The sequence below is a fragment of the Agelaius tricolor genome, unplaced genomic scaffold (assembly GCF_023055355.1).
Source record: "Agelaius tricolor isolate 1412-34295 unplaced genomic scaffold, bAgeTri1.0.p SCAF_27, whole genome shotgun sequence".
In the NCBI taxonomy this organism is placed as follows: domain Eukaryota; kingdom Metazoa; phylum Chordata; class Aves; order Passeriformes; family Icteridae; genus Agelaius; species Agelaius tricolor.
In genome coordinates, this window is record NW_027269287.1 from 206,836 (window position 1) to 219,426 (window position 12,591).

Sequence of the window (12,591 nt, forward strand, 5' to 3'; positions counted from 1 at the left end):
AAAAACATAACTTCTCATAGCAGCTGATACTTATTTTTACTAGCACAAGCAGCAGCACTCTCTCTCTTCCAGGGATGAGAGTGCAGTTCTTCCTGTCAGCTCAGCATGAGGGAAGGAGAAGAAAAGGTTAAGTGATGTGAATAACCAATTGTTCTGTGCTAATTTTCAAAGTTAAGTAACTAATTTCCATAATTATCTGTCTCGCAGTACTGGCTGGATCCTGCAAAGACCCTCGCTGAACATAAAGAATTGATAAACAGTATGTATTTAATTTGAACTTAAAGGACAAAGATGAAGTAACAATGTTCCATCTACACAGTTGGAACAATATTCTACAGATTTATAGTTCTTAATAAGTTTGTTATTGCAGTTCTTTGCTGTATCAAAATTTCACACATGGGTTACACATGGTATCATTTAATAGTATAATTATTGTCCAAAGACTGCTGTGTGCTGAAATTTTGTTTTAGGCTAAAAAGTGGTGTTATTGTTAATTAGTATAATTTTATAGTGGCTGTGATGCCTCTATCATGCTTAGCATACCATAACCGTTTGCTGTGTGAATGTAACATTTTTTCTGAAAATTTTAAGTTTCATAAAATATTAAGATAGGCTTATTAGTAGCTGTTTTGTAGTCAACTAGTAACAATTAATACCAATTAGCCATTCATGACAACTCACTTTTACACCAATATTTTTTCGTGCAGCTGGACCACCATACACTCTGTATTTTGGCATTAAATTTTATGCGGAAGATCCATGTAAACTTAAGGAAGAAATAACAAGGTACAGTATTTAATAAAAGTATAGTTTGTTGATCTCAGGCTAGCAATACATTTCAACCAGGTGCATATTGTTGTGCCTGGGTTGTTTTTTTTCCTTGAACATCTGAATGTTTTTGCTTGAATGTTGGTGTGTATAAAGAAAATTGTGATTAACTTCACAGTGGTTGATAGTGAGGACTGTTAGGAAGCCCAAGAAGAAAAGATATTCTCTGGTGCATCAAAAATCAAAGGGCCTTGATGTGCATTTTTAAGAGTGGGTTTTTGGGTTTTTTTCCCATATTTTCAGTAATTCAGTGTTACAGCTGCATTTATACTATGCTATAACCAAGTTTAGAGTTTACTTTGATATCAGATATAAATACAGGGAATTTTCTTCTTTATTTGCCATAGCTTAAATTCCAGAACTGTTTTTCAAGGGGATTTCTTTTGGACTTACTAAAAATATGTGAAGGAAATGGAAGAGTTGCATGCCTCTGATTCTTTTACCTAAGCTTGATCTCTGCAAGGTATGAGGATGCACACAGTAACACATGCACATGCTTGCATGCAGACACACACACAAGGTTATCTGAACTCTCTCACAGTTTTGGGGTTATCTGTCTGTTTTATTTATTAAATGTCTTGGACAATTAACTTCAGGTTCAAAAGGATATTTGAGAATTTGAGTAGGTAGGCAGACAAAATTAGTGTGCTGGCTTGCATTAACAAATGCCAAAATACTTCTTTTGATGTCCTAAGAATGTGGCACATGAGGATTCATTAGAATGCATGCAAGGTTTTTAATTTTCCTAAATCAAAAGTTGCAGCACAGGCAGAATATTTTTCTTACTCCAGAGTGAGAAAATTCTTTTGTTTCCAACTGGCACAACAGGAATGGAAGTCTCCAACGTAACAAGACTCAGGCTGGCCTGGTAAAAATAAAAAATTCTGTGACTTGGCAGGTAAAAGAACATAAGCTGGCAGCAATGGGATGCCCCTGTGCTATGGAAATTTGGTGCCATTTTCTTGTACTTTCCCAGAAGAGCTTTAAATCCTCCTAATAGGGAAAGACAGGTGTCCCTTGGAAAGGGAACTTTGGCAACAGAGTTATGATTGCCTCCCAGGAGGCAGGGTGGAGCCAGGGGGCTAAATTTTCACAAGTTCTTCTTTTGCCCTATGATAAGGCCAGCCAATGATCTACACTGCTGATTAGTGTGCAAATCCAGTCAAGAAAGGTCCCAGTGTCTTTAGGAAGCCTCTGGTCATGACTTGACAGTGTTTGGTCATGCAGAACTGGCACCTTGGGTGGTACAGAAGGCCAGCCTAGGAAAGTGATATAATGGTATTGTCAGTCTTCTATGAAACACATTGAATAGCCATCTGCCTTCAACATCTGTGAGCACTTATTCCCATAGGCTCTTAAAACTTGGAAGAAAGGCTTTTTTTTTTTTTGTTCAGGAAAATAACAGTAGTAACCCCAATCCCAGTAGTAGTAGTAGTAGTAGTAATAATAATAATAATAATAATAATAATAATAATAATAATAATAATATACCACCATCTCCTTAGAATAATTTGGGTTGGAAGGGACTCTTAAAGGTACTTTTACTTAGGAGGTATTAAAGATCCTCTTTTCCATTGTAATAATAATAATAATAATAATATTCTGCCTAACTCTGTAATTCCAGTGATGTGTTAACTGCTTTGTACTAATGGATGTGTTTCTTTGGAGCATGTATTTATTACTTTAATGGACAAGAGAGCTAGCTCTGTTGTTATTAGATTCTGATGATCTATGCCATTACATGATTACTCTTTGCAAATAATGAAAACCTGTCAAATTTGTAATTGCTTTGCAGCAGAATCTGTCTGGCTTGTTGGCAAAAGCTAACACTGCAGTGTTTGCTGGATATGTTTGCTAGAGAAAACTTGTAATTTGGCACTCTAATATATGCATGACAAACACAGGCACACAAGATGAGACTGCTTTAGCTATAGGTATGGACAAAAGGCAAGGAGCTCAGTGGCTTCTGGGGGAATTGAGATTGTTCACCTTACAGTAGTCACTTAAGCAATTAACAGTGCAGGATGCAGGTGTATTTTGAGGGTTCCTATGCTACTTTATTTTGAGACTACAGAAATACAGGTACATGCTGCAAGGATACCAAGTTTTTAGCATCCTCTCCTTCCAAACTCTGCTTTGTATAGGTGGAGAAATGCTAAGAGAGGTACGGGTGTGCAACAGAAATGCATTTCCTATCAGAAAGATGATATTGTTTATTTCACAGAGGATGAAAAATTATCTTGGTCATTATCATAATTCATACAGGGAAGATTTGTCTAGGTAGGATTGCAAGCATAAACTAGAAGCAGGACTGAGGTATTGCTTAGAGTGAGGAAACACTGAGTGTCTATGCTTTGTGTTGCCCAGAGACATTCCCAGGAAATTCCTATGCTAATGCCATTCCTCTAAAGTAGAGAACATTAACGATTTTTTAGAGGATGGACATTCCTACCATAACATCTGTTCCACAGCACAAAATCTGTGGGAAATCATTAATCAGAAAGACATGGGTATCTTTATTCAGAGGCTGATGAGAACATTTTCTAAATTTTCTAAAGTCTAGAAAATTTGGTTGGACCTTAAGTTTTCTGAGTCAGCTATCATGTAACCTGCAGTTTGTAAACTTCTCTGAAATCAGTTTAGGTGCACTTTGAACTTACAGAGCATTCCAAGGTGCTTTCATAAGTTACTTGTACTAACACAGAATAAATTATTTGCAGAGTAGCTGAATGGCTCTATGTAGATAAAATTGAACCAGTGAATAATGAAAAGCCATGTGCTTGTGTGGAAGATTTTTTTCTTTCTGTAAAAAATTACCTTCATTGTTTTTTTACATTTTGTAGGAAATCAGTGCAAGAAATTAACTTAGGCTGATGTGAAACACTGCATAAATTTGTTTTAATAAAAACAGACAAAATCCAAATAGTATTTAAAAGATTTCGTATAAATCATTATGGAATGTTGCAAAACTGCAGATCCTTTATAATGGCTTGTTATCTTGTCTGTTCCATGTGCTTTGGGAATATTGATTCATTCTAAGTGGTCTCAGCTTTATCAAGTGTAGAAGCAGGTTATGACTTTGAAAATTACATTTTCACCCCTGCTATCACTATTCCAAGCAGAAGAGTATCCTGTGCTATGACAGATTCACTTAGCTGCTGATGGCACACCCATCCATCTTTTTCATGGGCTCCATCAAACTTCCCTGATGCATTGTAGTCAATAGTCTGGTATGTGGAGAGGAAATATTTGAGTAAGCAAGCATCCACTACCCGGTCATCCTTTACACTGATCCCATGATGAGGTTAAACTTTTGCCCTTTGATAAGTTTCTTGTTCAATTTTTCTGATTCCTATCCCTCTTCCCTACTTCCTGACTGCTCTGTGAAAGTTCAAAAGAGGGAAATGAAATTTTAGGGGGATAAGTAATTGCATCTGCACAGTATAAGCAGATTGGAAAATAGGGAGTGCTCCCTTTCCTGGGTTCTTCCACTGGATGAATCTTTGCTACTTCAGAATCAATAGGGGAAGTAATTTAGAGGGGAATACAGGCATTTACTGTCACATAGTTATGGTACATGGTATGTGCACAGTTACAGGGATAATTTTGAAATATTAAGTGGCCTTAAAATAACAACTTTTTGTCTCTGTGTTTTAGGTATCAGTTTTTCTTGCAGGTAAAGCAAGATGTTCTACAGGGCCGTTTGCCTTGTCCAATCAACACTGCAGCACAGCTGGGAGCATACATAATTCAGTGTAAGTTCTCCTGGCCCTCTGAGAGCTTATTTCTTTCAATCCTGCATTGTGATTATTTTAAGTGATGACTGAAGACAGCATTAACACTTCATGCATTTGCTTCCAAACAGAAGTAGCATGACTGATTTCATTTCAAGAGCTATAAATAAATGACCATTCTGAATAGATAATGCAGGAGTAATATAGAAATTAGTGTAAAGAAGAAACTTTAAAATCATTATTTGCTTTGCTGGTGAATATTTTATCAAGTACTCAAGTCTTTATGACTTTGGATTACATGTAGAGTATGACAAAACCTTCATCAGGAGTTTTACAGATTTCAAAGGCTATTAGTAACCTCAAATCTGGGAAATAAAGTACTATCTCAAAAATTACATGATATCCATATGAATGCAAGTTTACTTAATGGGACGATATGATCTGACCTGAAGTGAAGAATTTTCATTTTATTTAGTATTTATCTACATTCATCCATCAGTAGAGATCTTTTCAGGAGTGGAGATTATGTGCTGCATGCTTAATAGAACTAGCAATCAATTATAAAGGAACTGTCTGTCTACTGGAGCTGGTATTCTTTTTCCATTACAGCTCAAGATCTATATTCAAACAGAATTGCAACCAAAAATTGTGTGAAGTGCCATTCTGGGACCTCTATCTGTAATTTCTTCTGTGTTAAATTTAGATTTGTCTAAAGTGATATGTATCAAGGAAAGATTATTTGTATTTTTGGTGTTACAAGTGTGACTCAACAACACTTAATATAACATAAAAAATAGTCCTCCTTTTATATCCATTTAGAATGACAGGGCAGAATAACTTGTGTATGAAACAGGAATGGGCCTAATACAGGATTTTGTGGTGGATTATATGTGTATCTGAAAAGCTAAAATTTCAGGTAGTATTTATATGTGTACAATTATTTTTTACTTTATTTTGCCATCTAAGAAATATGACGTCATTCTCTAAAAATTGTTTGCAATGCACATTTCAGTTTACTGGCAGACATGCCTTCTCTGAAAAATACTTCAAGTGTGAAGCAGGAAAATATGCAATGATGCATCTTCATTTTATTATGAGAAATGAATAAAAGGAGTAAATTCATGGCCTTCAGTTATTTTGTAAGGTGGTGAGAGCTGTTGTTTTGGTATAGTGTCCTATTCCTGTAATTCTAATCTCAAATATTTTTAGTGGAAAACAATGAGAAAGTTTATGGGAGAGAGAAGAGTTAAAGCATGGCCAAGGTTACATACAGTGAGTTAAAGTTAGTCCAGGCTCTAGGAGGTATGCATTCCTATGGGCTCTATAAAAAACTTCATCCTTGTATTTAGGGCTTGCAGTTGTTTCAAATATGTAAAGACACCTGAGAAATGTCTGTCTCAGACACTGAACACATAATTTTAATGGAGGTTTTCCAGTGAGACTTTTCAACATCCCTACTGAGCAGCTCACCATCTTTTTCTAGCAACTTCATTTCAACATTTAGGAAAGAAACATTAGTAGTTAGATGAGTCTTTTCCTTCTTGGCTCTTGAAGCCTCCTTTTGTCTATGGTTTTGGCTCAGTGGGCATTGGATAGAAAGCTCCTGTGAAATCTTTCTCAGTGAAAATTGGTGTACAGATATTACCCAGGGTTATAAAAACTGAAATATTAACTTTTGCAGAATTTCTTAGATGCAATTATAGTTAAGATCAGTAGATGTGAATTCTGGCCAAGATATTTGTTTTATAATTATATTACGACATATGAACAGACATGACTAATGTGAACAAATTCAGGGTTGCATCAAACGAAATTATGTTGGCTATTCTTTTTTTTAAGAAAAGCCTTTTGAAAGCTGTTTTTATTTTAAAGTGAATTTAATATCCAGGAAATACACCAATATTTTATTGAAAAAGGAAAGCTTGTGATTCTTCACAAGAAGCACCATTAGAAGACCTTCCCTCCAGGACTCACAGGATATTTACCTCCATTTGTATTCCCAGTTTATGTTAAAGTCCCAGCAATATTATGGAACTTTTCTGCCAGTAATATTGCAGTATATCATGAGAGCATAATATTACAAAACTAGGCTTTTCTTTTACACTTGTTTTGCATATGCTGCCAAATAATCAATGTCATTGAATTCAAACTTAGCTGGCTCGGTTAAAATTTTGTCTGGCCTGTAGAAGCAGTCAGTTTCCTTTTGTCAAGGCTTCTAGCTCTTTCTAGCTCTAACCTTCTATATAGGTTTTAAAATGTGTAAAGACAATTTTTTCTTGCTTTTATGTGTGCTGATGTGAATAGTTCTGTATTCTCTTCCTTCATTCCTTTTTTTCTTATCTGACTGCCGATAAAATTTGCTGTCAGTTGGAGGGGGGTAGCTGGGCACCGGTAGTTGGATTGTATAACATGTTTTTTGGTTGAGAAGAAGCACAGGTGACCTCTGTTTTCTCCCCGTGTTCTGCAGCTGAGCTGGGGGACTATGACCCATACAAGCACACTGCAGGTTATGTCTCCGAGTACCGCTTCGTTCCTGACCAGAAGGAAGAGCTGGAGGATGCCATAGAGAGGATACACAAGACTCTGATGTAAGAATTCAGTTCTGTTGGGAACCTGGCAGGTAATACCAGACTCAGGGGTGCTAGGCAGGTGGGGAGGAACAGCCTGTGGGGCAAAGCGGAGGTTTCTAGACTTGAGGAAAGGACACAGGGGGTCCAGTTATACCTCTCAGAAGCAGAAGAGATTTTACATATTGAAGCTGTTCTTTTAGGAAGTGACTAGGACAATAGCTGGAAATGTGAGGTGTGTCAGACCTAGGTATGGGTGTTTCAGAGCCAGCGGTTTTAATAAAACATATGCCAAAAATTCACATGTAGAGCCAAAATAAACATTTACTTGCTTATCTCCAAGTTCATGTTCCTGGTAAGTGTAAGGAAGCTTGTTTTAACAAATCCAAGTTATGTGCAATTGTGATATAACCATTTATGAAGATGAGAGCAGTAAGAACCCTTTCATAAGGGTGTTCATCATAGCCTTTGTCAAAGTAATGTGAAGAGAATCCGTTACCCATCTTGTAGTAGATCTAAATTTCTTGATTCTTTTTCCATAATGAAGCCACAGTCTGGATAAAGATTAAGTAATTTTTGCCTGTAGCACTGTGTGTTAATGTTACATGTGTCTTGTTTAATGAGAATAGGTATTAACTCAGGGTCACAGCTGTTCTCTGAAAAGTTTTCCAGTAATTGGAGTCTGTGCCATTTGCCACGTTGACCTGAGCTTTCTCTTCCAGGGAAGAGAGTCTGTTGTTACTAATTATTTCTGTATGGTTGCATGACAGCCTTATACTAATTGATACTTTTCAGTGATACTGAATACTTTTCAGAAATACTACATGTATTTCTATAAAGGAAAAAAGTATTGTATTTTTCCATTCCAGAGAGAGGAAACTGAGTCACAGCTCGTTAGTTTGGTTCAACATCACAGAAGTGGTTTGTGAGAAATGAGACTTGAGATAAAATTGCTGTGAACTAAGCAGCCTTCATTTCTCTCTCTCAAATTTCTGTAGTCATTAGATTCAGAGGCCAGTGGTTGTGAAGGGCAGTGATCACTGTCAAACACTAACTGATCTGGAGCCCTGGTACTGTTCTGCTGCTTGGCTGCAGTTGGGTGTCAGGGATTTAGCAGCATCAGAACAGAGAGGAAAGCCAAGGTGTACTCATTGCTACTTCAGCCCAACTGTTACCATCAGCACTGCCAGCTTTGACTCCTGCACAGGTGACCACAGTCTCTTCAGCTAAGGAGTGCGAAGCTATAATGGGTGTGGGCATCCCAAATTGTCTCATTGACCTGAGACATTTTAGGGACAGGTGTGTGATATGGTTTGGAAGAACTGTTTTATTCTATCTGGATCCCAGCATGGAAACACGGGGGCTTTTTGTGTTTGGTTGGTTGGTTTTTTTTTTTTTTTGTTGTTGGCTTTTTTTTTGTTGTTGTTCGTTTGTTTTTGTTTGGTTTTTTTTGTTGTTGTTTTGTTTTGTTTCTTCAAAACAGCTGGCACTGCATATACCTTCCTTCTCCTGGTTATGTCAAGAAAACTGGTTTTGGTTGCATGTTTCCTCTCAGGTATTGGGTTTTTTTACACAGCACAATAGCTATTTGGAGATTCAGTAAGGATGCAGTCTTCTGAGAAAGGTGAGGGAAGAAAGTGGTGGGGGTTTCTGACTCTGCAGCTTACTGTGACTGTAGTCCCATCTATAAACCAACATGACAGTTCCAAGGTCAGAGAGCAGTGTGAGGCGACCTGATGTTGTCAGGTACATCTGGAGGATCAAGCAGTGACTTTGGGGCTCACTTGTGAGGGAGGAAACACATGATGCTGGAGGAGAGACAGAATCCCTCAGTGCAGACAGGAGAGCTGGTGTTGTGCTGCTGATAGTGCCCATTTCAGGCTGTGGGAGATTTATCTCTGACTGGTGCTTGGCAAGTCAGCTGCTGCTGTGTATTGAATCAACACTTCATGCTGCCAGTAGGGCACAAACAAAGCAAAAATGCCCCTGATATTTAGCTTTAAAAGCAGCTTTTAATGTTGCTTAGGGCCTCAAATGGCACTCAGGTGCCCTTTGTCCATAGAAACGAGTGTGTGTGTGTGTGTGAGCTGCATGGCCGTCACTTTGCCAGCTCTGTCATTCCCACTGGCAAAGACTGCTTTAGTTTTGGGATGTGTGATGCTGAGGAGAGTTTGTGTTTTCACACATGATAAAAATGAAACACTCTTTGTAGTAATGAGAGTTATTTCAGTCCCTGACAGTTCTTTGTCCCTTCATGTTTTGGCTTCTCCATCTGCTTTTGGGAGGACTTCTACCTCTAGTTTCCATCTGCTTCCTTCAGAAGCTCCAGCTCACATCTTTGCTTCCTTCAATATTTTTGCAAATTCGGTTTCCATAACATGATATATTACTCTGAAAGTATTTATAAAAACACACTCAAAAAATTTATTTGACATTTGAGCTTTTTGATCCTTTCAGAGGCAGGTGAGAATAGAGGAATAAGTGCATCAGCATTTTTCTAAGCCTGGTCAGTAAGGAAAGACTAACAGCAGGGTTTAAATTGGAATTGTATTCTAGCACTAATTCAGTAATGGAATAATCCATTTTGCTCAGGACTGGTATTTAGCCTATTTGCAAATTCAGTGAGACAATGCAGCCCCTGTGACCATTTTGCTTACATTTCTGACATATACTTGCAAGACTTTAAATTTAAAAATCAGGCTGCAGAGTAAATTTTTACAGCAAAAGTGTGTAAAAACTGTGACAGATGTGACATTACTGATGTGCTGAATGTCCAGTGTTCTGCGTGTTCTGAATACAGATAATGAATGACACATCTACTGGGATTTGAAGAAAGGGATTTCTCTTACAAGCTTCAGGTCTGCTGCTTTTCCAGGAGTCCTTGAATGAATAGTCCTATTCGTTCTATTCCTGCTTTATTAATAATAATGTAATTATTGGGGAAAAAAAAGTTATTTGAAGAAAGGGATTTCTCTTACAAGCTTCAGGTCTGCTGCTTTTCCAGGAGTCCTTGGACAGAAGAGCACCTGGAAAAGGGGCAGGGCTGCTACACGGATAAGATGAGCTAAAGCAGTCCATCTCCCAGATACAAAGAAGTCATTTTAAATGCCTTTGAATGCCTTTAAATATGTGTTGCATTAATGCAACACTGCTTCTTCATGTCTTTGACCTTGGAAGTCCTTTTTTCTTTGTCAGCCATAACACAAAGTTGGGAAAAACTGGATGGTAGCTTCTAGGCTAGAGAGAATGGTGACACAAGAAGCAGGAATGTGCCTATTCCAGGACTTTTCCAGATCTTTGGTCAAAATGTTGAATGTAGAATGCTCTACTTCACACCTTGAATTTGAAAGGTAGCAATCCAGTGAAGTATTTCCCAAGAAAACCAACAGGATGAAGCAGGATATGCATCTTTTTGAGCTGATATTTTTACAAGATGTACTGTATTTTCCCAAAAACAGCCAGTTGCTTTCAGATAAGTATTAAAAAGAAGTGAAAACAAAAACATGACTTCAGCTCTTTCAGGCTTACAAAAGAGACTCTTGTTCTTGTATCAGTGAGAGATATTAAGCAAAGAGCAAATTAAATTCTGAAGATAAGGCTTTGAATTTATTTAGTTGTTTTGTTCTTTTTGAAAATAAGTTAATTTTCAGTAATGTCAAATACGTTCCTACCAGCCAGGATATTTCCCTTACCAGTTTTCCCAGTTGTTTCCTGCCAGTGGTACTTTTAAACTGATGGATTGATATCTGTAGCTAGGAAGGCAGGCAGGATCTTTGAAATGGCTAATCTCATGAGACAGACTCCAAATCTTGTTTTCAACATAGCAAACCTGCATGCTACCAGCTGGTGTGACTTACTGTTGGCAAGATTTTATGGAGAATGTAATAATTCCTCAGAAGTTACCCACCTTGCTTTCAGGAGCTTCAACACTTCCATGGGGAAATAGTACCCCAACCAGTCGTTCTATTCCTGCTTTATTAATAATAATGTAATTATTGGGGAAAAAAAAGTTATTTGCATGTTGAAGCCTGAAAATGAAATGTGTGAAGTGTTTTTGTGGCAGCAATAAAAAGGCAAAAGGCAGTGCATTAGGCAAACATTATATGTATGATAGCATGTATGTCTGTGCTAGGAGACCTCTAGAGATCTAGTCTTATCTGGAATAAGAAGTTCAGAGTTGAAAAGACCATGAGAGTCTAAAAACTGGTAAGAAGGGCTGCATATGTGACCAGAAAACTATATTTATTAATATGATCTATTTTGATATGTTAATTGGAATTACAAGATTCTTAAAAATAGTTGTGTTTACAGGGGTCAAGTTCCTGCTGAGGCAGAAGTGAACTACTTAGGTGTGGCCAAATCTCTGGAAATGTATGGAGTGGATCTCCATCCTGTTTATGTAAGTATTAACTGTGAAAAATGGTTACTGCACTAATGTGTGAAACAGTACTTATATAGTTTTGTTGCCTCAGGACAACTGAAAAGGGAACACTACTCAAGAAATGCAAAGGAACATGTATTTACAGACGGAGAGGATTCAGTTTTTGTATATACAAAAGCCTATGATTTTCAGATCAAATGCTGTGATTGTGTTATACCTATAAAAACCAATCAGTTATATTCTGGATAAAAACAATTCAGGTAGAAAAGAAGTAATTTATACAAGTGTCAGGAGACATGAGTGAGGGTTATCATCTTTGTTTTTGACAGAAGAATTTGCACATTATTTTAGTTTAAAAAAGAGCAATTGTGTCCTGAAACCTTTTCAATACCATTGCAAAAATTAGGGTGGAGTAGCAGTAGCATGTCTGGCTTTTTAAAATATTTGTTGTCAAGGTTTTGCTAAAGATCCCGAGTATGTTTCCATTTTTTCCCGTGTTGTATCATGCAGCATTGCAAGTTGTCTGTATTGCCTCAGAAAACCCCTCCATTTCTTTTGTCTGTCAGCATGTATGTTGGGATTGGATCCAAGTTATCACCTGGAGGCTATGTGCTCCTGGTGAAAACATCATTCTCTCTTGTTTGAATTATTCTGCTTGTGGCAGGCATTTTTTTGAATAAAAGAAAATCAGGAGTTCAAATGGGGAGTGTAGTATAGATAGTTCACTGAGTTAGATATCAGTACTTTGTAAAATTACTTGAAAAAAAAGAAAGAAATCAAGATAGTACCTGAAGATTAAATATGTGTTTCCTCTGGAAAATGTGTAGCCTGCAATATAAAGTAGCTTTTAATGCAACCTATGGCTTAATTATATTCATATCCCAGGCTTTGTTCCCCTCCCACCAGTGGAAAAATGGGGAGTTACTGGAACAAGATCCAACATGATCCAACAAAATCATGTTAAATTACTACAGCCTGGAATTTTTTTTGCCTCATAACTTGCCTTTGTTGTGCAATGAAATACCTGCCTGGGTAACCTGTGAACATCATTGTTCTACTTAAATTACATCAGCAGCAGAAG

The 12,591-nt window shown here is 37.3% G+C and overlaps 1 protein-coding gene across 3 annotated transcripts in view; it reads left to right on the forward strand.

Moving 5' to 3' along the window:
* Positions 1-12,591, forward strand: part of EPB41L4A (erythrocyte membrane protein band 4.1 like 4A) — a 118,691-nt gene that overhangs the window by 53,522 nt on the left and 52,578 nt on the right. For all 3 annotated transcript variants that reach the window (XM_071448556.1, XM_071448555.1, XM_071448557.1), the window contains exons 3-7: positions 208-259; positions 708-786; positions 4,486-4,583; positions 7,030-7,150; positions 11,441-11,528. In XM_071448556.1, coding sequence (XP_071304657.1) covers positions 208-259; positions 708-786; positions 4,486-4,583; positions 7,030-7,150; positions 11,441-11,528 — 438 coding nt within the window. The remainder of the gene's footprint in view (positions 1-207; positions 260-707; positions 787-4,485; positions 4,584-7,029; positions 7,151-11,440; positions 11,529-12,591) is intronic.